Source organism: Dermacentor silvarum, chromosome 8 (genome assembly GCF_013339745.2).
Source record: "Dermacentor silvarum isolate Dsil-2018 chromosome 8, BIME_Dsil_1.4, whole genome shotgun sequence".
Classification (NCBI taxonomy): Eukaryota; Metazoa; Arthropoda; class Arachnida; order Ixodida; family Ixodidae; genus Dermacentor; species Dermacentor silvarum.
The window spans coordinates 28143551-28166614 of NC_051161.1; the positions used below are offsets into that span (position 1 = coordinate 28143551).

Here is a 23064-nt window from a genome sequence, read left to right on the forward strand (position 1 = left end):
CGTAGTCGCCATCCATGATCACGTCGATAACGGCCGCGGTTTCTTCCGCAGCAGTTGCGGCAAAAAGTAGTTTCGTTTTGACTCAGTATGCATGTCAGCCACGTGCCGAAAAAACTGCGTAGTCGCCGTTCATGATCACGTCGATAGCAACTGTGGTTTCCTTCGCATTTGTTACAGGGAACGATAATTTCATTCCGAATTGGTGCATTCGGCGGCGGCGTGCCTTGTTATATTTGCGTCGATAGTGGCCGCAGGTTTCCTCCGCAGCGATTGCGGCAAACAGTTGTCTTGTTGACTCGGTGCAAAGCTGTAGAGGATGAAGAGCACCGGCTACATCGCAATGGACGGGCGATGTGTTGGTGATCATCTCACGGGCGAAAAAATAGCGCAGTAGTGCAAAGCGTGTCTCGAATGAAGGCGCGCGCCACGGCCGTGCTGCGAAGGAAGTCGTGAGGCCTCTATCGCCACTACGAAAGCCAATAAGTCGCGAGATGACCAGATATGCAGCTTCTGCTCCACTTTTGTGCAAAATAGCAACAGTATCTGCTCATTCATTCACTAAGTAAAAGCGTGTTGACGTAGTAAGCATTTGCCGATTGTTTATTGGATACCCGTGAAATCCAAATTAACAAGGTTTTGCTGTATTAAGTATCTATCTTGCGTCTATTTATCTTGTGCTGTGTGCAACCTTGGCCTTTCAAAGACTTTGCTCGTCAGTCTGCGTCTTGTTTATTGCATTGCTTGTGCACTCGTGATCAAAAGTATACATACCAGGGGTTCTTCATACTGAACAAAACAATTTTGGCAACTTATACTGGCAACTTGAAACTGATGAATGCGCTGAGATGTTTGCTATGCCAAGTATGAATTGCAGTCTTCAGTTTCAGGTTGCATGCTAAGGCATCTTTTCTCAAGGAAATTATTTTAAATTTTTTGTATTTTTCACTGAACTTATGGTTCTCATACTTTGATCACAGGTGTAGATACAAAATTCTGTTGAGCTCTGGAGCAGTGTGCTAAATTTTTGTTGTCCACTGTAAATAAATGAACTTCAAATTTCTTAGTGTATTCCTTGTCTTATTCAGGGAATTTCATTGGCTTGCGTGGTTCTTTTTTCTTTCTTCTAATGTGCACGTCACATTTGGCACTGCATCGTCATTCTTTGTAAAAAAAAAATTGCATGCAGGTTCTACACGCTGCTGGTCCTATCAACGGCCCTTTTTGGCAAAGCACCATACAAGAATCTCATTGCCAATGGCATGGTTCTTGCCAGGTAAGCTGAACTGGAGTTACATCGTCTGCACTATCAACAGCATGTTTCCTATGTGCTGAGCCAATGAACTGGCAAGCCTAAGGTGAAAAAAGATTACTCCATCTCCCGCTAAAGGGAACCACGTGTGGATGCGAAGCAGCGGGGAGATGGTTAACTTGAGTGGGAGATGGTTTCGCGGCAGCGGCCCGAGCGCTCATCGCGGCGCTGCACAGGAGAGAGAATGAGGCGCGCGCGCGCTCTGTCATTTTCATACCGCGGAACTACCGTGGCACCCCCAGTGGAATATGCAGCTGTCGCACCACCTGTCGAGCGCGCCGCTCCGGATTCCTAGAGGAGAGAAAGGGGAGGAGTGTAGAGAGAGAGGGGGAGGGGACGCGCATGCGCTGTGGGGGTGTGGCACACGGGCGCTGCTCCGTACAGGATTCCTAGAGGAGAGAAAGGGGGGGAGCGTAGGAGAGAGGGAGGGGACGCGCATGCGCTGGTGTGGGACGCGGGACAACAGACAGAGCCGTCGGCAAGAAATGCGCTGCATGTAATATAATCTACAGTTAAATACTAAGTCGTGTTCAGAGCTACATCTTGGTATCATGGTAACATTGCAGATCCATGTAAACCATGGTGAAACAGCCTCGTATTAACACCAACCAGGCCACGGAGAAAGAACAATTTAGGAGGCGCAACTCGGCTCCTTCCCGCGTAGTCATAATGTCACGCAGGAGCGCGGTGGCAGGGAGGGAAGTAGTTCTGCTCCAACCGTGAGGGAATTAGCTCCTTACGTCGCCGCAAGGGGCGCTGCGCCAACTTTCACCACCTGCGATGGCACGTCTGAAGCTGCGCGTCTCCTCCTCACCCAGCGTGACATTATCACGACAAGTGCTGGCGCCGGCCCATAGTTTCACCTCCTGTTATTCTTTCTCCGTGCACCAGGCTAATATAATTTTGTTGAAAGTTGTCTGTGATTTACCTAATATTGAGCCTGAGCCCATTGGTAAAATTTTATGTGTTTCTAGTTTAATTAGAACTGTACTGAGAGGTTCTAGTGTTGTTCTGCGTTATTGGTATGTAGTGACACATTTTACTGTTGAAGTGGAGCAGTGCTTAAGTGATATACATACATGTGTAACTGCAAACTTTTGTGTGCGCACGTGCCAAGCCATTCTTGCAAATGAGTGGTGTAGTTTTAGATTGCTGAAATTTTTGCTCAATAGCCCATTATCACTTACATGATTTGGGACGACAGCAAAAGAAAAATGAAATTTGCATGAAAGATTCACTTGCAGCCTTTGCTAGGCTGGTTGCCGTCAGATGCATTGTTTTAACTTCAGTACATGGTGTTCATTTTGTTTGTAACAGTATTGACCTCCCTCTGTTCTCATGCCTTTTATTTCAGTGATGGCCAGAAAATGAGCAAGAGGAAGAAGAACTACCCTGACCCAATGGATGTCGTAAAGAAGTTTGGTGCAGATGCTCTGAGGTATGAAGCTAAAAAAAAAAAAAGAAAGATACATGTTGACATTCTCTCTCAGTGCTATTAATTGGCACGTTTCAGTACCTCAGGCATACTTTGAACGCTGCGTCGTAAGACATTGTATTGGCATTACCACATGCATTGACATCTTCCTTTATTTTACATGTGTGCAAAGGCAGTCCATATATTAAATTCACCCTCGCATATAGACATTTAGCCATTCTTGCACCTTTTGGCTATACCAGGCCTGAGCACCATCACGGCCCCAAGCATAGGTCAAATTGCTGCTTCAAGCTGCAGTAGAGAACTGCAATGATACATTACCGGTTGTTACAATTTCCTGGCCTCTGATGTTCCATTGTTCCTTTCCCATCCTCTGCGGTATTCTTTTTGTTCTAATGAAACAGTGTGCACTGTTTTGCATTGCCTTTCACTAATACGCAAGTGACTGTATTTTTCTTGCACTGTGCAATAATTAAGCGAAGATCTGTGTTGCATTGGCAGAGGAGCTGATGATGTTTACCCACGCTGCTGCTTTTCTAGTTAGCCATACCTCCCAGCTCTCCTGAATTTTTCATAATGTTACGAGTTTTGCCTCATTCTATAATTTACTAATGTTTCAAATTGCAAAAAAGTTTAGCTTGTTGAAGGGTATGTCTCTGACCGTATCCTTGGAAGTCTTCTGATGGTGAAACGGCACTGGAGGAGTACCGTGCTTCAGCAAGTTTATTCAAACAAGTATGAAAAGAGCAGTGACACTGAAAAAGTCAGTAATCTAAATACAGTGTGTCACGGCTTGTTAGTTTGTTCTTTTCTAAGTTAGCTGCTGCTTGTGAGCCGAGTCTAAAGGTAAGTCATTGTTAATAAAGTGTGTATGTATCCCACAAAAGGTTTATGCTTAAGGCAAAGTTTTAAATATGCATGCTATTGCTCTCTCCCTCCTTTTGGTGTAGTGTCCACGAAATTTTAAAATATTTTCATGTTCATGGGTTGGCATGTATGGATGGTTGACCATGGGCTGGCCTTTGTCACTAAAGTATTATTGCGCAACAAAAAGACACGGACGGGAGAGAAGAACACACACACCAACACCCCCACCCTACCACCAAACCACACCCCTCCGTGTCTTTTTGTTGCGCAATAATACTTTAGTAATGGATTACCAACTTGCCCGGAATGCTGCTGGCCTTTGTCTTGAAAATACAGTAGACTGCCTCTCTAAGAACTCTGTTAACATGAATCCTGTAAGTTTAACGTTTTTAGCACCTTTGTTCAACACCCTAAAGGTTCAGGGCTCTCTGATTTAGCTGATAGTCTGGCGAGATGGGCAGATTTCCAGGGTGCCTGCAAGCTCAGTTCGAAAGGAGTTCATTGTATTGTCAATGCATGGCTTAATAATTGTTTTCTTCTAGGTTGTACCTGATAAACTCTCCTGTGGTGAGGGCAGAAAACCTGAGATTCCGCGAGGAAGGCGTTCGGGACATACTGAAGGATGTGTTCTTGCCTTGGTACAACGCCTACCGGTTCCTGGTCCAGAACATTCTGCTTTTCGAGAAGGTGGGCAGGGATTTTCTGGCTGCTCATTGGGGCTAGGGAAAAACATGTCGGGAGAAAGGAATGAATGCCTGGGCTTTACTTTATGGTTGGCATTGCAGTTCTTGTTGAGGAATCTTCATATTTGCACAAACATAACACAAGGGGAGGCTTTTGATGGCTCTGAAATTCCAAAGAAATTATTTACAGATTAACAGTGGAATCCAGTTGACACGATCTTCACAGGAGGCGGAAAATAAAATGTATCATCCAAAAATCGTATTTTCCGAAATATATTGCTCCTATAAGACACTGGCTGGGAAATGAACAGAAAACATATTTTCCTGAAAAACGTATTATGCAGAATCGTATCAACGAGATTCCATTGTAGTACTAACTTTGTGCAATTCAGCCGTGTAACTTGTGCATGCACACTCGGCCGAGGGCCTGAGTGTACACAGATTGCAGGTACTGGATTATGGATTGGCACTGTGCTAAAATGATTGATTGATTAATTTATTGACTGATTGATAGTTGGGGTCTAACTTCTCAAAGCAACATAGGGGCTATGAGAGATTCTGCAGATGATTGCTTCGAGATAATTTTGATCTCCTGGTTTTCTTAAACCTACACCCAATGCTCAATACACCAGCGTTCTTGCATTCTGCTCTTCGCCAAAGACAACAACCATAGAACAATGTAGCCACTGAGTGACCACAGCAGGTGCATTACGTTCAAATGAGACTACAGTGTGCTGTACCAACGTGATGGAAATGAGTGTGTGCTAGCACAGATGCCCTTGGGCAGACAGGGCTTCACAGCCAAGCATCGCAGTAGCATTGAACCATTTGACCCGGTTTGCAAATTTGCATTCTCCTCAGGACATTGAGTGCTTGAGCTTTTGTGAAGTTTAGCTACCACAGTGGCTCACTGACTATGACGTACTGCTGCTGAGCATGATAACGAGAGTTTCATTTCTGACCGCGCTGGTTGCATTTCAGTGGGGGCCTAATGCAAGGTCACTCGTGTACCATTCGATGGCTGCGCAATAAACCCTGTAATTTATATCTAATTTTAGTTTTTCTGATCACCTTGTAGTTGAGCTCATTGCATTTTGATGTTGCAAAATTGATATTAAAAATATAAGTAAAGATCTCCCTTCATAATCAGACTATGGTTCTGAATATTGGTCTAGGTGCTTTCTCAAGTTAATAATTGCTGCATGAAAGAAAGAGAAAAGAAAAAAAAATGCTGTATATGTGTGCTTGATCCAGTTTCACATGGCAGTGCAAGTTCGTCTAGACTTTATCGGCATGCTTTCTTTCAGTTGCTGTATTTTATGCCGGGATAGCCATTCACGTGCTTGATGCATTTGCACATGACAATACAGTGAACCCTCGTTACAACGAAGCCGCTTTATTCGAATTATCTCTTCAATTCAATTATCAATTGCCAGTTCGCTCTAAGCTTGCTCCGCTTAGAGCGAACTGGCAATTTGTGGATGCGTACTCACAGCGGCGCTCAGAGCGGCCAAGTGACTTTCCCAGTCGCCAGTGAAGTGCCTGCGCACTTTCTTCCTCCGTGCACCGTGCCTTTCGCTCCAAGCGACCCTCTCCGCGCTGAGCGAGCGACGTTCGCAGCAGCGCAGACAGCATGGGTGTCTTCATGGCCCGGAACGGGGTGCGCAGCACGCGGGCACGCCAGCAAAGCGCCTTTTTCTCCTTTGCTCCGCAAAGGAGAAGAAAAAAAAAGCCTCTCTCCGTCGCATGCTTGATGCGTGTGATCCCCCTTTTCCTTGGTGACCGCCTCACGCATTATCAGAGACGAGCGGCGCTTTGGAATAGTGTGCAACAGACACATGTTAATCCGTGCAGCCTTCTGCTATGCTTCCGTGCGCTCGGCATGCACCTTGTTCAATGCCAGAACCAAAATGCACTACTTTTTTTTTTTTTTTTTCTGTGGCACTCCTTGTTGTGCACGTGTGTCGTCTGCTGAAGTTCGTGTGAACGCGTGACTTTCTGTATGCGTATCGCATGTGCTTTTTGTGGCTGACAAGTGAAAATGGCACCGCCAGTGCCCGCACAAAAGTATCTGACATTAGAGCGAAAGTTCAATTGGTACGTGAGGTGGGGAAAAAGGCGACTGGCAGAAGTCCGAAATCGCAAGGCAATTCGGAATACCACCGTCAACATTATCAACTGTTCTGAAGAACAAGGAAGCCGTACTGGACGGCTTTGAGAAGAGCTTCTCAGCCAAACAAAAGCACAACCGTGATTCTATGTATCCTGAAGTGGAAGGTGCGCTTCTCGAATGGCTTAAGAATGCTAGAAGTGCAAACCTCCCCGTAAATAGGACTGGCTCTGACAGCGAAAGCCGAATCCCTAGCCCTCCAAATGGGCAAGCAAGATTTCAAGTGCAGCAACGGCTTGCATTGAACGCTTCAAGAGGCGGCACGGCAGTGTCTTTAAAAATCAATTGTTGGCGAAGTGCAGCCATGGACCACGACACCATGGACGGATGGCTTAAGCGTCGGCTGAGCTTCCTACATCAGCAGTATGAAGATAAGGACATCTACAACTTAGACGAGGCAGCATTCTTTCACAAATGTTGCCGAAACGCATGTGTGCTGCACTGGGCGGATTCTTATCAGGAGGTAAACAAAGCTGAAAAGCGCGTTACCATGCTGCTCGGTGCTGATGTGACAGGGGAGGACAAGCTTCCTTTGTGATACTGGGAAAGGCAGCAAAGCCACGGTGTTTCTGCATCGCAACAATGCTCAAAGACAAAGACAAGGGCAACAAACGAGCCCAAACAACAACAACAATGCCCAAAGACAAGAGCAAGAAACTAGCTTGGATGACTGCAGCCATTTTCGAAGAGTATGTGTGCCTGCTCGATCAAAAGTTTAGGGCAAAGCAAAGGCATGTGCTTTTTGTTATCGACAACTGCCTCAGCCATGGCAAGATCAAAAATCTCCAAGCGATCACTTTGGAATTTCTACCAGCGAACACGACAGTGATATTGCAGCCCATGGACCAAGGCATTATTGAGACAATGCGGAACTTATACGCAAAAGTCTTTTGCAATGTGTGCTCATTGCATATGATGCCAACAAGGGATACAACATCGGCTTGCTTGGTGTAATACATTTATTAAGCCATTCATGAAAAGAGCTGGCACCTACAAAGATTGCAAACTGCTTTGCACATGCCGGGGTCGCATACGGGAGATGATGATTACGAGGTCTGCTATGATCTCTATGAAGCTGTGCACAGAATCGTTGGCGAAGAGGTGGAAGGCAACTTCGAATAATTCGCAACGGCTGACGCAGATGCCCCCGTCGTCGCCCCAGCTATGGATGCTGAAATAGTAGACTTGGTTCTTGGTGGCCCTGACGAGAAAGAAGTGCCGATAAAGGAACAGCCTCGCGGAATAGCAACAGTGGTGCAGACGCAGGAGAGCCTCCGTGTGTTGTGAAACAAAGTTGAGTGCGCGGGCGGCGACTACGACCTCATGCTGTGCCTGAGGAGCAGGCGCTCCTCAGCGCCAAGCAGAAACACCTGACAGACCCAGCTTACTGATGTTCTTGTACCTCGATGAAGGTTTGTTTCATTGAATATCTTGCACTTACCACTTCTGCAGAGTTGTCATGGCTGATTCGGCTGTACTTCAGAACTATTATGAAGCAGTCGAGTATATCGAATTACCGCTTATATCAAATTTTTTTCGCTGTCCCATTCACTTCGTTATAACGAGGGTTTACTGTAGTTTGTAAATGGTGCTATTGATGTGCTTTCTTTTTTGTGTCACTGTAGTGCATGCCAAGATAGCTATCATCTGACTGTGGCATTGTTTGCAGGCACATGAAGAGAAGTATGTGTACAGCGAATCGAAGGCAGGTTCTGAAAACTACATGGACCGCTGGATTCTCTCGTACACCCAGAGTTTGGTGCTCTTTGTGAAGGCAGAAATGAAAGGTTGGTGCTGATTGAAATCAGTTGTGTTCCTCCTAAATCTCACTGAATTCTTTTCACCACATGGCTAGCTCAGGGACTGTTATAATTTTTTTTTTTTTTTTTTTTGTAAGGTCATGCTGAACTTAAGAAAATCACCTGTGGCAGTTCGCATAATACATAGTAGTCCTTGAGCTGGATTACTCCCAAGTGTCGGACATTACTCGCATGATAAATCGAAATGCATAATAGACTAATGAACAATAATTCACTGATTAACTTTTTCATGAATTACATTAAGGCCCGTATTGCAATTTATGAATTTTAGCTGGTGAGCTTGCAAGGCGTATCCACTTGGAACAAATTCAGAGGATTGCACGGGTTTCCAGACATGCGTCATCAAACTTACAATAAAAATGCACTATTCTTCCACTTTACTTTTTTAACAAACTACCCTTTTAATCATAGAAGCACATGAGTAGCTGGAACACTCATGTATTTTTCGTCGCACACTTTGGGAATGAATATCTAAAAACTGGTCTCATCTTGAAAATTCGTTTCAAGTAGATTGCCTTGCGTACTCACCAGCTGCAATTTGTAAATTGCAATATGTGCCATGAAGTTATGAACTAAAACATTAATTAGAGATTTTTTGTTAATTTTTTTATTGTGCATCTTTGAGTAATCTAGCTCAATGGCTAGAATTGTGCTATCTGCATTAGATGATTTTTAAACATTCTGTATGATTTAAAAAAGAAAAACACCCGGTAAGTGCGTTAATGTCTGAGGTTGTCACTTGGACCTTGTAGGTCATGACAAATGTTTTTGTAGCACAAAAGCTATCAAAAGGCTTAACTTCCGTGGTGCATGAACATGCAACAAAAAATTATGTGCAGGGGGCAGTAGCCCTTTTTCATAAAAGCTATCTTTCCTGTGAGGCAGTAGCTGGGCAAACATGCAGTGCAGAGATGCACACTAGCATATTAGGAAAAGGGTCTATCGTTTTGAATTTGCACTACCTCTCTCTCAACTCCTAGCTAGAGTTGAGAGAGCTTCTATGCTTCTATGTCCTAGGTCTAGACATAGAAGGCCCAGGCATTTATATATATATTTTTGCATATATGTTTCATATCCCAATAACTTAGGCGTGCAGACATACAAACATTTAACCATATGTACGAGTTCTGCAGTGATAATTAAGAAAAGCTTTTGTATGTATTTGGGATATTGGATTCTTTCTTGCTTTTGATGATAATGAGAATCTATTAACCCTAAATTTTTTTCAGCAGAATTCTAACATTGTTGAACGTTGAACACATTAAGTGCAATTTTTGTGCTGCAAGGTAGTGAATAAAACCTTTGCTTTGATAGCTGGAATCTATACTTTGGCAAGTGAATTGTCTTCCCAAACTGGTCTATTTTCTCTCTTTATTCTTTTTAAATTTACTCGATAAAAAAGTTATGTTCGACGCTAGGTACTTCTGTATATGCTCAATCTAATTTATACTGTGACTGCCTGTACTTCTGCAAGTAAACACACTTTTTTTTTGCCTATCTTTTTTTAGAGTATCGCCTCTACACTGTTGTGCCACGCCTGGTCAAGTTTGTCGACCACTTGACCAACTGGTACGTCCGGATGAATCGCAAACGACTCAAGGTATGTCTCCAGCTCTTCTTTTTTAATCAACATTGGATGTTCTGGCTGCTATTTTGCCTATATATATTCTAAACTGTCTTGTGTTTTTATTTGCTGTGGTTACTTCACATATTTTTTAAAGTTATGCTCATTTTCGATTTTATGTTTGTCAGACCACCTCTTCACCTGCTTCATTGTAGAAACTCAAATCGGAACTTCTTGAAGTATCTCAGTGTCTTGCTTTAAAATATGTTGCTTAAATTGTAAAGCTTTCTTGTGCTGTAAAAGTGCAAGATTCTTTTTTTAACACTTTGAAAGTAAGTGCCTTGTTTGTAAAGTTAATGTCATTTTTCTCTCTTGCTGTTTCTCAATATGTAAACTTTAGACCCCCCCCCCCCCCTCAAATATTGAATTTCATTATTCCATGCCACTTGTGGTACTCTAAGGTGAATTTAGTTGGAAAAAAGCAAAGCAACTGTCCAGTTCTTAACAGTGGCTTTATATCTTATGTCTTCATTTAGAAGTCGAACCACCTTACACCTTAAGCCTTATGCAAAATGGATGCAGTTACCTAGAATTTTTTTTTTATATTCAGTCCCATTGGAATACTTGTGCATAGAGGTTCGTTTATAAAATGAGAAGTACTAATTTCTCGCCGTCCATGCTGACAAAACTTTTTTTTCCGGCCACCTATGGTGCGTTTTCAGCTAAATAGTTTTGATACAGCTTAGATTAGGCATTGCAGATGGTGAAACGAGTGGTTCTCCCAAAATAAATTCTTTTAGCGATTTTTGTGATCCGACCTCTGTGTGCCCCATTAAATATCCCGTTTCAATTTGAGAGCTTGAAGTCAATGTCGAGAAATTGCAACAACCAACTAGAAGTTAATGCTAACCTTGCTAATACAGTCAGTAGTAGGACAGCATACTACCTTGTCAGGTGGAAGCATTGCAAAACTCACCACTGCAATAGTTGTCAAAGGTAAGAGTTAGCTATGTGTACTACTGATTGCCCCAATTTCTAAAGGCTTTGCCTAATTTGTTTCTGCCAAAATAGGTGCAAAAGAGTAATTAAAAAGATACTACTAGTAAAATGTTGTTTTATTTCTTGTTTGGTTATTTATTAACAGGAATTGCTTGCATCCAAACATAAAAGTTATATAAAACTTCATCATACTGTTTTCTGTGAGGCGTGCCTGACCTGTCTCCATCTTTGCAGGGTGAAGGTGGAAAGGAGGACTGCAAGCATTCACTCGACACTCTGTGCAGTGTCCTCTACACCATGATCCGACTAATGGTAATCGCCATGTTAAGCAAATGTGCTCATATCAACTGCTGGCAGTGTTATAACAAAGGATGGTAGCGAGAGGCTAGCGAGAGAGCATTGGAGAAAGCCATGCTCTTGTGCCTCTGTAAGTCTCTCATACTTTAGTCAGCGCCATTGTAGCCACTTTCACACCCAGGATTTAGAGAATCCCTTCAAAACGTATGTCAGCCTTGTGTCTTGCTATCTTAAACTTGCGTCTTGATAGATTGTGAGATCCAAGTGCTAATTCACTGGTAGGTTGTTGGCATACAGAACCTGACGGGCACTCACATTACTGAATCACCTGGCATGTATTTGTAGGACAGCTTGTGTAAGTTCACATAAGGTGTCAGCAAAGGCAGTTAAACCAGGAAGCTCGGTTCCAAATGCGAATGGGCTTCGTGAAAATAGGCATGCATGGACAGTCAGCTAAAGCTATTACTTGTGCTGTTTTACTTGTTATGTTTGACAAAAAGAACATCTTGTTTTGTTCTGTTACGTAAAATATGTAGACTGTTTGGAAAAAATAATCTAACATCCTAAAACCACTTAGTGTTTCTCTTACGCATTCCTTTCATTTTCATGGTGTGTGTCATGTGATCACTACATGCTGTTTGTGCATTGTTCCCTCTCTGCTTGGCAGGCCCCTTTCACGCCTTTCCTGACGGAGCTCATGTACCAGAACTTGCGGCACCTTTTCTCTGAACTCTCATGCAAGGAAGATGCACGTAGCATACACTATCTCATGTTGCCGGAGCCAAGGCAAGTATTTGGTGTTTCTGATACCTTTTTTCTTTTCTTTCTCCTTCATTCAAATTGTTCTTTTACATTTGGTCTGTGTGTTTCGCAATTCTGGACCAACTTGCTGGCATCATTCGCAGTTTAGTTAATGCTTTTGCGCCTGCAGGAATGAGCTCATTGAAGAGGTGGTGGAGCGAAGTGTCAGCCGGATGCAGACTGTGATTGACCTAGGGCGAATTGTCCGGGATCGCAAGACACTTCCTCTTAAGGTGACTGACTCTTCCATTCTTTCTTTTCTTTCTCAAGGTTTATGTTCTTTAGTCGCAGTCTTAGCAGCGCTATTTTGATGACATCTTAATACAAAGCTCCGCTCTGTTACAGATCTTTCAGCATACAATCGTTAGTTACTTAGTTGATTGATTGATTGAATGATTGAACTTATTGCTTCAAAGCGACACGCAGGCTATAAGAGGCATTGTAGTGAGGGGCTCCAGAATAATTATGCTCACTTGTGGTTCTTGGTGAATTGAAAGTGCGCCAAGGAGGACACAGACAAGAAAGAGAACAACACAGGCACTCGCTAACAGCTGGCATGTTTCTGGAAATAATAAAACATGTAGCAGTAAGATGGCAAGAGCAGTAACAAGGCACCAATATAACAACAAACAAGGCACCGAAAGCACAGTGCTTGGACGTTTTCATATTTCGCCATTGTCAGAATGCAGCCACGGCTGTCAAGAATCAGACCTGTGGCCTCTTGTTCAGCAGCAAGGGACCATAGCCACTGTAGCACGTTAGCAGAACAGTTGCATATTATTCTGATGTACAGAGCTCCCTGTAAGGCAGGTAAATTTAATTTATCACCCATGTGACTCTAATCCGGCAGGGTTCTTGTATTTCTAGAAGCGCTCAACATTTCCAAAGATTAATGTAAAATTTTCCAGATGGAAATATTTGTCAAATTTTTTTTATTGTAAGCTCAAGGTACAGTGAAATCTCGATACAACGAACTTCAGGGGACTGTGGTAAATTGCACATTATTCTGAAAGGTCGTTATGGTGAAAGCCCCAAAATTAACCATTCTGCCCATCAACCCATCAGTTTATAAGTTGTCACCATATGATCTATCCAAGAAAACATTGCTGTTGGCTTTCGGAAAGTGCTGTTGCTGTTTTCCATAGATTACACAGCCACACACCACCGAAGCACCGTATTTAATTGTGACGCGCGAAAAACAGATGCTGACGCCGAGAAAACTATCGACAAAAGGTAGCTCCATGTCGCCTTCAATGTGCAATGTTTCTTGCTGTTTGCTTTTCACATTCCTTGCCGTCAACACCGCAACTGTCTCGCTCGAGGCACACACGAACTATCCCAAAGCGCAAGCGCGCGTAAATGGCTCCTTCCTAAGGTGCAAAGTGCAACCGTGTGGCACTCCCGCGGCATATCCCTGCCAGTATGGAGGTTACGTCGGGTTACATTTCTCCGCGCGCAGGGCTAGTACGGCCGCAGAAAAAAGCGTGAAAGAAAGAGGCGTCCGCAGGAAGAAGCACAAAAAAAAGAGGCGTCCACAGAAAGAAAGGTGAAAGAAGGAAGAGACGTGCCTTCGATGCTAGGTGACACTTTTCTGGGCGGGGCATGTGCTCGTAAAACCTGATGCGTCATCTCCTCTGCAAGAGATTTCAAAAAAAGTTCTCGCCCGCATTTCTCCCGGGGCGCCGTCTCGGGTTTTCTGAACCGATGCGCCATGGTGTCCGCTTCCTGCGTCTTGTCATCTGCTAGCCTACTGTTCCGGCTGTCGTGAAGGATACAGAAATCTAAGAATTCCCGGATTTCAGAATATTAGTTCGTAGTACTGAGGCGTTAACATAACAAGGAAACTGAATAACGATCGTTATTCTGAAAAGTTCGGTATTCTGAAGTTCGTAGTTCTGAAATATGTTTACATCGCAACTATAAGAAGTCAGCAGGGGATTTCTGAAAAGTTCGTTGATGTGGTGTTCGTAGTAACAAGATTTTACTGTAGTAGGGGGTCATAACGCAAACTGTTCTCACAATTCCTTTTGTCTTTTTACTTTTCAGTACCCACTGCGAGAGGTGGTGGTCATCCACAAAGACCAACAGTATCTGGATGATGTGGCATCGCTGAAGCAGTATATTCTTGAGGTATGCTGGTTTCAGTTGGCATGTGCCAGCTTGCTGCAGTGTTGACAAGATTGAAGAAAAGTTTAGCAGTAATCATCCAGTATGATAAACAGTTGTTAGCGTTATGGTTTCTTTGTCCTTCGCTATAAAAGCACTCAGTAAAGGTACCGTTAAATGTAATGTTAACAAGCATACCTGTTCACAATTTTCTACACGTCTGATCCTGCTGGCTCGGGTAATTATGAAGGGACTTGTGTGCCAAGTGGTTGAACCAGTGCAAGCTGGTATCATTGAAAGTGGCCTGCCGAAAGCAGCCTATACTCCTGAAAGTGGTCAGTCAGATAATGTGGCCTTAAAGTACACTGGCGTATCTTTGCATGCATAACCTGCACACCCAATTACAACATCCCAGAAAGAAAAAAAACATTCGGTGTGTATAACCTGCAGAAATAACTGCTTACAACTAATGCTCAGTTATTTGCAAAACAGTCTCTATTTGCGGATGCACGACTCATCCATGTCGTATCTTCAGGTAACAGCTCTGCTCCCCTCCTCTTCGGCTTTACCGATAGCTGTATTCACACGACGGATGTGATCACAGACAAGTTGGTGACGTGCCATGTAACATGAATCGGACCACTTCGCTGCTAGCATTCACACAGAGGATGACAGCATGGACGGAGCAGCCCTTGCATGGTTAATGGTGACAAAGCAAACGCGACTGAGTCCAAAATCCCGACATTGATATCTCTTTCCACCGTATCGCAGAGCGACCGCCGCGGGAACAGGTGATGTGTGATCACAGGATATGTAATCCGCAAGCTCAAATTGTAATTTGCGCCATCGCGTAATGCAGCTTAAGCTTCAGTTTCCGCTGCTAAGGATAGCCGTTGAGTGCAGCCTGTTGTGATCCGAGTTCTAGTTTGGGGCACTGTGTGCACTGTTCACTATTTACTAAATGCAAAGTGGCGCAATGTAAACAGGAGGTGAATGCGCAACCATGAAAGAGGGGAGAAGGGAGCTTCAACAGACAGGGGTGGGGAGAGGGTGGTGTTTCCTAGGAGATAAGGAAACTTTGAATAGTGGAAAACCTTGCCTTGAGGTGTGGCTTCACGGAAGCATGTATCGCATTGCGTGAAGCCTCGCCTCAAGGCGAAATTCACGTAATCCATACCCCGACTTTACTGTTAAAAATTTTTGAATTTTTGGTGCTGAGAAATATGGTATGTTCAACAGCTACATGAATGTAGAGTCATTTCTCGAGGAATTGTAGTTTACTCTGTTTTTCCAGAGTCTGTTCTGAGCATAATCAAAACCCTCTAATACAGAGGACGTGCGACATTTCAGGTGCGTCCGACTTGGCAAGAAAATAAAGCTCAAGCCTGTCGCCCTCCTTAGCCCTCTTATAGCATGCACATGCTATAAGAAAAGTGTACAATCATTGCATTCTACCAGTGCTCACATATGGGACAGAAACTTGGAGGTTAACAAAGAAGCTCGTGAACAAGAGGGACACTAAAGGCAAATAATAAGTCAAGCTAAAGTGATAGATTAGTGCTCAAGTATCTCTAAGGCGTCAATATTATCTCGAACAGAGCCTTAGTAATCGAGAAATTGAGGTAAATGCAGGGCACAATTAGAGACTCCTAATACTCAACCACTCGTTATACAAACATCATTGTATTGTACTATAAGACGAAAGAAAATGCTACTTCACCAGTTCTATTTCATGTTTAGAAAAAAGAACTCATTGACATTACATTGTTGACAACGACGCGGGCGGTTGGAAAGGTTTTGATTTTGCTGACTTGGCGCTGCCAGTGCTTTCGCGTTTCAGTAGTTCCGTTATTGCGTAGTGCTGCACTGGTTAAACCTCGCATAAACTGCAAGTAGAAGAGAATTCCACTTCCATGTGATCATAGAATAAAGAGGCGATGTTGCGAGATGCCCGAACGGTCCACGCTGCTTGACCAAAAGCAGCTGCAGCGGCATATCGTATCGCCGTCTGTTGGGCGCTGTTTTACTCACCGACTGCAGCAAAGGGCTGGTGATGGCGTATGCAAACGTCGCCGCTCTCTGGTTAGCATGGCGGGAGATTTGAATTGCCACAAAGGTATTCAGAATCTTCAGATGAAATTTTCTCATAAACTAAGTCTTTTCTTTGCACGAAACAAGCGTTATGAGATTTCTGGAATGGTATTTAAACAGTCCACGTCGATTTAGTATTTGCCTTTAGTGTCCCTTTAAGGACCGCACAAAGAGCGATGGAACGAAAAATGTTAGGCCCAATGTTAAGAGACAGGAAGAAAGCAGTGTGGATTAGAGAGCAAATGGGGATAGCCGATATTCTAATTGACATTAAGAGAAAAAAATGCAGCTGGGTAGGCCATGTAATGCGTAGGATGTATAACCGGTGGACCATTCGAGTTACAGAATGGATACCAAGAGAAGGGAAGCGCAGTCGAGGACGGCAGAAAACTAGGTGGGGTGATTAAGTTGAGAAATTTGCGCGGCAAGTTGAAATCAGCTAGTGCAAGACAGGGGTAATTGGAGCTCGCAGGGAGAGGCCTTCGTCCTGCATTTGACATAAATATATGCTGCTGCTGCTGCTGATAATGATGATGATGCATTACGCATACTGAAGGAAGGCAAAGTTTCATGCAGTTGATTGAAGTTTATTACAGTGGAAAACTGCCGATGTATCTTCGCATAGAAGCATTCCCACTCATTTTTGTTCTTGCACGTTCTTGTTGCTGTCTCGTAGGAGCTGAACATCAGGAAGTTGACTGTAACAGTGGAAAAAGAGAAATATGGTGTCCTGATGAAAGCAGAGCCAGACATCAAGCTCTCGGACTGCGTCTCAGGGGCGAGTCTAAGGCCGTGTCTCAAGAGATTCGGGTATGCTGCCTGCTGCACTGTTGCATGGCGTCATTACATCATTTATTTAAGATTACATTTATATTCTGTATAGTTTCGCAATGTTCTTACTGTGGCGGATGTCTTGCGTGCACACTAATTGGAAATCGCTATGAACTTCAAGTGTGCTTCTACTGTTGACTTGCTTACTTTTTACAGTATTCTTTTATTTACTTTTACTCACTCTAAAGGCAGAAGTTAACAAACATGCTTCAGATATAAAGGGCAGATTGCGATCAAGTCAAGTTAAAGAACTTGACAACACCTAGAGAGTGAATGCACATGGCAATGTAACATTTCATTATTGTATTACTCAACTGTGCTTCACACAGCATCAGCTTTATATAGTGAACTGTAGTGATTGGGGAGATCTCTTGAGGCTTCTCTCAAACAACAGTTATAAAACATTCATGAACTTTCCTGCAACTTTTTCTGTATTGTTTTTAGTATTATACATTGGACATGGAAGCATCAAAAAGAAATTGTTGGCATGGGGCGCATTTCAGTGACTCTCACTTTCCTTTGTATTCTTTATGACAGGCTCTGAAGGATGCTACCATCCAGGCATATCTCAAGGGTGAAATGCCCACTATCTGTGGGCACCGGCTAGAAGCTGGTGACATCCGTGTCCAGTACAGCTTCTCTGGGGCTCACGCTGAGGAGCTGTCTAAGCAGTACGAAGCCCATGCTGAGGGTGATGTGAGTGCATCTTGTCTCGGCCCTTCTATTTCTCCTTCTTCCCTTGTGCATTCTTACGTGTTGATTAAATTGCTATTTCGTTATGTCAAGTCTGTGTATTTTCTGTCATCACTCTTGTTCTGCATTTGAGGCCCTGTGCAGAAATAAGAAATGACATTGGAAATGCTGGAGTCTGTTCAGCAATGAATGCATTGCTGCGTGCTTCAGAACAGCTTATACAGTAAAACCTCGTTAGTTTTACCCTCGTCAGTCCAGAAAATCGGATAATTCAGACACATCCTTTGGTCCCGGCAGCTGTATGTATCACTTAATGGCATCAAACTCTTGTTATTTGGACGTGTTTGGCCGCGCACCAGTTAATTGGGACAACCCTTGGAGCATGGCGAGCGCAGAACACCGAAATGTGTGACGCAAAAGAGCAATTGTGGCACTAGCGGCCAATTGAAACGAATCAGCGGAGTTTGCATTGCCATAGTCATCAGCAGAAACTGTATGGGGATGGCAGAAATGCCGAATGCATCGTGTCTATTTGTGCATTTATGCATTTACCGCCGCACATGACAACGCGGTGGTCGCGTGTTCCTTCAAAACTGTATAGTCACCATCCCTGATCGCATCGATAATGATCGCGGTTTCGTCTGCATCGGTTGCGGCAAACAGTAGTTCCATTTTGACTCAGTGCGCGTACCTTCAGAACTGCAACGTCACCGTTCACGATCATGTCGATAACGACCGCAGTTTCGATGCAAAGATTGTGGCGAGCGGTTGTTCTGTTTTGAATCCATGCAATGTGCACACAATGTTGGAAACACAGGAGTTGTTGATGAAGACCGATTCTACTGCAGCCCGCACACTGGCATGAAGCCCACGACTACATTGTGATGGACAGACAATTTGTTGCCGACCAGCTTACCGGTGAAGAGATAATCGGGATGTGTGCGCGGTAGTGAAAAGCAGTGTCTACTCGAGTGTAGACACAGGTCTTGTGCCACGGCCAAATGGGCCGCACTTCAAAGGAAGTCGCAAGGCCCTCACCACTGCGAGCACTAATCAGTCATGAGATGATGAGAATGGCTGCTTTTGCACTGATTTTGTGTGAAATGGAAGCAAGGATTGCCAACTTATTCAGTAAATAAAGGCTGTCATTTATACTAGTCGGATCTAGTTTCATAACATTGATAATGACACCGGGCTGTGTGGAGATGAGCAAGTGACACAATGCTTACGCATACTTTGACAACTCCCAGAGGAGTTCCTGCGTTAATTTTTTTATGGTGTTCTCCATACCCTCGATAATTCTACATTCAGCGTCCTTTCTTTCTTTTTTTTTTTGTGTGTGTGTTATGAAATCCAAATTAACGAGGTTTTACTGTATTGATTAGCTGGGAACCAGTGTTTCATCATTGGATGAGGCTTACTTTATTCATCCACTGCCAGTCAGTTTGTCTTCATCTTCCTGCGATACATCTGTTTTGTTCAGATTTTAACTGCTCACAGTTTCATAGTTTAGCATGTAACAAGCTGTACATTGCAAGTAAAGACGTTGTGGTTGAGCAAGCATGTACACTTCATAGGATGATAGCTAAAGGTTTTTCCAAGTGTGTGCAAGCTGAATATTGCCATGGGCAGTTTTTTGTTCGAGCTACACCTTGTATATTGCATAAATACTAGTAAGGAACTGTTATTTGAAGCCAATAGCTTAGCCAATTACAGCAGCTTGATATTAAATAAGAAGCTGTTTGGTTTCTATGTTTTTTCTAGGTTCTCATCTTGCTGGACATCTCACCAGACCAGTCGATGATGGATGAGGGCTTTGCCAGGGAGGTCATAAATCGGGTCCAGAAGCTGCGAAAAAAGGTCAGCTGCTTCCTGCCTTTGTGCAGCACAGCATTTGATGTCTCATATGTTGCCACAAAAGGTTCTCATGTGCTAATGTTTGTAGTAAAATTCAGGAGTAAGTCCAGAACTTGTAAATGCTTCACATATTCGGCACTAAGCACTTTTTTACTTTTTGCTGCATTATTTTTACTGCTGCAATCGGTGCATCCAAGCAATGCATCAATTCCAACTTGCCCATCTTTCCACCTGTTTGCTGCATTAGTATGAGCATGTAACTGAAGAATCACTGCGAAGAAAGATATATTAATTGTAAACTCCACTTCAGATCATCTTATTTGGGATACATAGCACTTTTTTGGAGTGACATCGTAACACGGTGTGATGGATGTGCAAGAAGTATAGCTTTCCTAGTTAAAATATCACTCTGCTTCTATGATGGGTCACGCACAGTCTGGATACTGGTGCTAGAGTTTGATCCATCTTATATGTGGTAATGAGTTGGTTGAAAATGTCTGATATTTTGATGTGGTCCTGAAAGTGCTTGGGGGGGGTTCATTATCTCAAAACTTATTGCAGTGGTCTTAGCGCATAAACATTGCCACCACTTGTGACCTTCCTTTGCACGTTTGTTTATTAAGTGTTGTCCAGTGTTACCATATTTTTTGATCTTGTGCAAGATATGTTCACAATTTTTCTTTATGTTACAAATATTGTAGCAAGTTCCTTCCAGAAAGGCAGGGCTGCCTCATGAGACTGTTAAACGATGCGAGTAGCAAGTTCCAGAATCATGATGATAACTGCCATGACTGACCTAGAATGCTTGCTGATGCAGTGTAAATGGGCTGATTGTAGCCCACATCTGCAAATTTACTTTATAACGCAGTGCTCTTGCTATCACTGCCACCAAGTTGTGTCCCTCTGTAGCAGTTACAACTTTTCCCAACAAAGAGTTTCTTCAATTTATTATTACCTGTCTTCAGTTGTCATTGCCAAGCAAAAATATGAAGGACAGGTTTCACTAAACTAAGCTGAATTGTTAACTGAGGTGAACTGTCGATCATCACTCAATATCAAAAGTAAATTAGTCCTGCTGTTACACCTAGTTTGACTTAAAATACAGCGATGTTGCATTAGCTTGTGCTGATGTCCATTTTCATTCTATGCATGCTGTGATGACTTTCAGGCCCACCTGGTGCCAACGGATGAAGTGGCTGTGTACTTGGCAGTATCACCTGTGCATCACCCCATTGCCTCAGTGATCACCTCCCACCATTCTCTAATAGAGGGTACACTGAAGGTTCCCCTCAAGGTGGGCAGCACATCTGCCGATGCAGAAGTCATCATTGAGGAAGACCACGAGGTTGGTGACACTTCACTGCTTGTTATGAAGCCCAGATCTGACTCTCCGTGCCAAGGAGAAATCTTTTGTTGAAATCTCAATGTGTTTTACCACCGCCTTTCCGGGGCAGCCGCTCTACCATCTGAGCTAACCAGGCGGCTAGCAGATGGCAGGGCGAAGTCGAATTTGTCGACAACTCGAAGCAAAGGCAAGTATATGATGTAATAGTTCAGCGGAAATCCGCTAGGTGGAGATAAGTAATTAAAGAGAAACTGAGACTTCCACCCAAATGTAGCAATTCGCTACTATGGAAACCCAACCGGGTTCCTCGAAAGAAAACTTCGCAGTTGAAGAAAAATTCGTCCTGGTCCGGGACTCGAACCCGGGACCACCGCCTTTCCATAGTAGCGAATTGCTACATTTGGGTGGAAGTCTCAGTTTCTCTTTAATTACTTATCTCCACCTAGCGGATTTCCGCTGAACTATTACATCATATACTTGCCTTTGCTTCGAGTTGTCGACAAATTCGACTTCGCCCTGCCATCTGCTAGCCGCCTGGTTAGCTCAGATGGTAGAGCGGCTGCCCCGGAAAGGCGGTGGTCCCGGGTTCGAGTCCCGGACCAGGACGAATTTTTCTTCAACTGCGAAGTTTTCTTTCGAGGAACCCGGTTGGGTTTCCATAGTAGCGAATTGCTACATTTGGGTGGAAGTCTCAGTTTCTCTTTAATTACTTATCTCCACCTAGCGGATTTCCGCTGAACTATTACATCATATACTTGCCTTTGCTTCGAGTTGTCGTCAAATTCGACTTCGCCCTGCCATCTGCTAGCCGCCTGGTTAGCTCAGATGGTAGAGCGGCTGCCCCGGAAAGGCGGTGGTCCCGGGTTCGAGTCCCGGACCAGGACGAATTTTTCTTCAACTGCGAAGTTTTCTTTCGAGGAACCCGGTTGGGTTTCCATAGTAGCGAATTGCTACATTTGGGTGGAAGTCTCAGTTTCTCTTTAATTACTTATCTCCACCTAGCGGATTTCCGCTGAACTATTACATCGAAATCTCAATGTGTTTTGTAAATGTAGCCTTTTTGGCAGTGATGAATTATACGTTCAGCTTGTTTTAGGTAAACATGCAAAATTCAGATTTTGGGGATGTGTTCATGGCTGTTTTAATTGTCTATTGCAGTGGTGTGATAGCTACGATGCTTATAGTAAAGCTTTCTGCTAAAAGTACCACTAGTGTCTCTATTCCTTGTGATTGTTAGAAATGCTTACAGAATTGTTTTTTAAGAACAACATCTTTATTGAGGTATCATGACGCACAATTGCTGCAAGTTTGATGCACAATGTGGTTATCAGTGGCATTTTTATTTGACCACAAGGTTTTTAAGAGCTATGTAGGTGCTCAGCTGTCATGCAAATCAATATGCAAAAGCAGCAGGAATTGCACTGTTCCCCTTCCTTATTCTTGTCTTGTTCATCTAGCTCAAGGGCTCCCAAATGAAGATAGTAATCACTAAGCCAAGTGGCAGCACATCATCTGCGAGCAAGGATGCCCTGCCTAGAGCCACAGGCAAGCAAGTGGATGCACATGTCCACAAAGCATCAGGTTCGAGTGAAACTCCTTTCTGCAAGTAAGCACTTTTTTAGTGTTCCTGCTATGCCATATCAAGCCAACATGTGCTAAACGTTAGTGATTCAGTGTTTATGAAAACTAATTGCAGCTACCGTATTTTCTGGTGCATAAGTTGGAGTTTTTTTTTTTTCGGAATTTTTCGACGGTGCAGTCTTACAGAACGGTGCGACTTATATACATTTTTTTTCCCGGAAGAACGGCCTGTCAAAATCGGATTGGATGCTATGGCCACACGAAGCGCGCTGGGTTGACTGACCTCCTCTGGCAGTTGCTACGGCCTCTGTGTGTGCTATGGAGGTACCGAGTTCTTCTCATGATCGAGTTACCGTGCAAGGAGAACGGAGCAGCAACGCAAGCGGTTGCAGGCTGTCCGCGAGTCGACCGACCCCAAAATCGTCGCATCTGCAGATCGCTTTCAAGATACTACGCCACTGCCGTGCAAACTACGCAGTTGCTACCTGCGTACAAACAACCCCCCCCCCCCTTGCCCCCACCCTCCCTCCCGCGCTGCCTTCTCGCTTTACTCCCTTGTGCGCGATTCGGCTCACCGTTGCACGGTTTCACTCGCACATACAGCATAAGGCGCGC

The 23064-nt window shown here is 43.8% G+C and overlaps 1 protein-coding gene across 1 annotated transcript in view; it reads left to right on the forward strand.

The window, feature by feature from the left end:
* Positions 1-23064, forward strand: part of LOC119460906 (isoleucine--tRNA ligase, cytoplasmic-like) — a 46796-nt gene that overhangs the window by 18204 nt on the left and 5528 nt on the right. The window contains 15 exon segments of the mRNA XM_037722030.2: positions 1187-1273; positions 2664-2747; positions 4154-4298; positions 8134-8251; positions 9793-9884; positions 11082-11159; positions 11812-11930; positions 12076-12178; positions 13992-14075; positions 16819-16897; positions 16900-16952; positions 17511-17669; positions 19431-19526; positions 20692-20868; positions 22326-22474. Coding sequence (XP_037577958.1) covers positions 1187-1273; positions 2664-2747; positions 4154-4298; positions 8134-8251; positions 9793-9884; positions 11082-11159; positions 11812-11930; positions 12076-12178; positions 13992-14075; positions 16819-16897; positions 16900-16952; positions 17511-17669; positions 19431-19526; positions 20692-20868; positions 22326-22474 — 1623 coding nt within the window.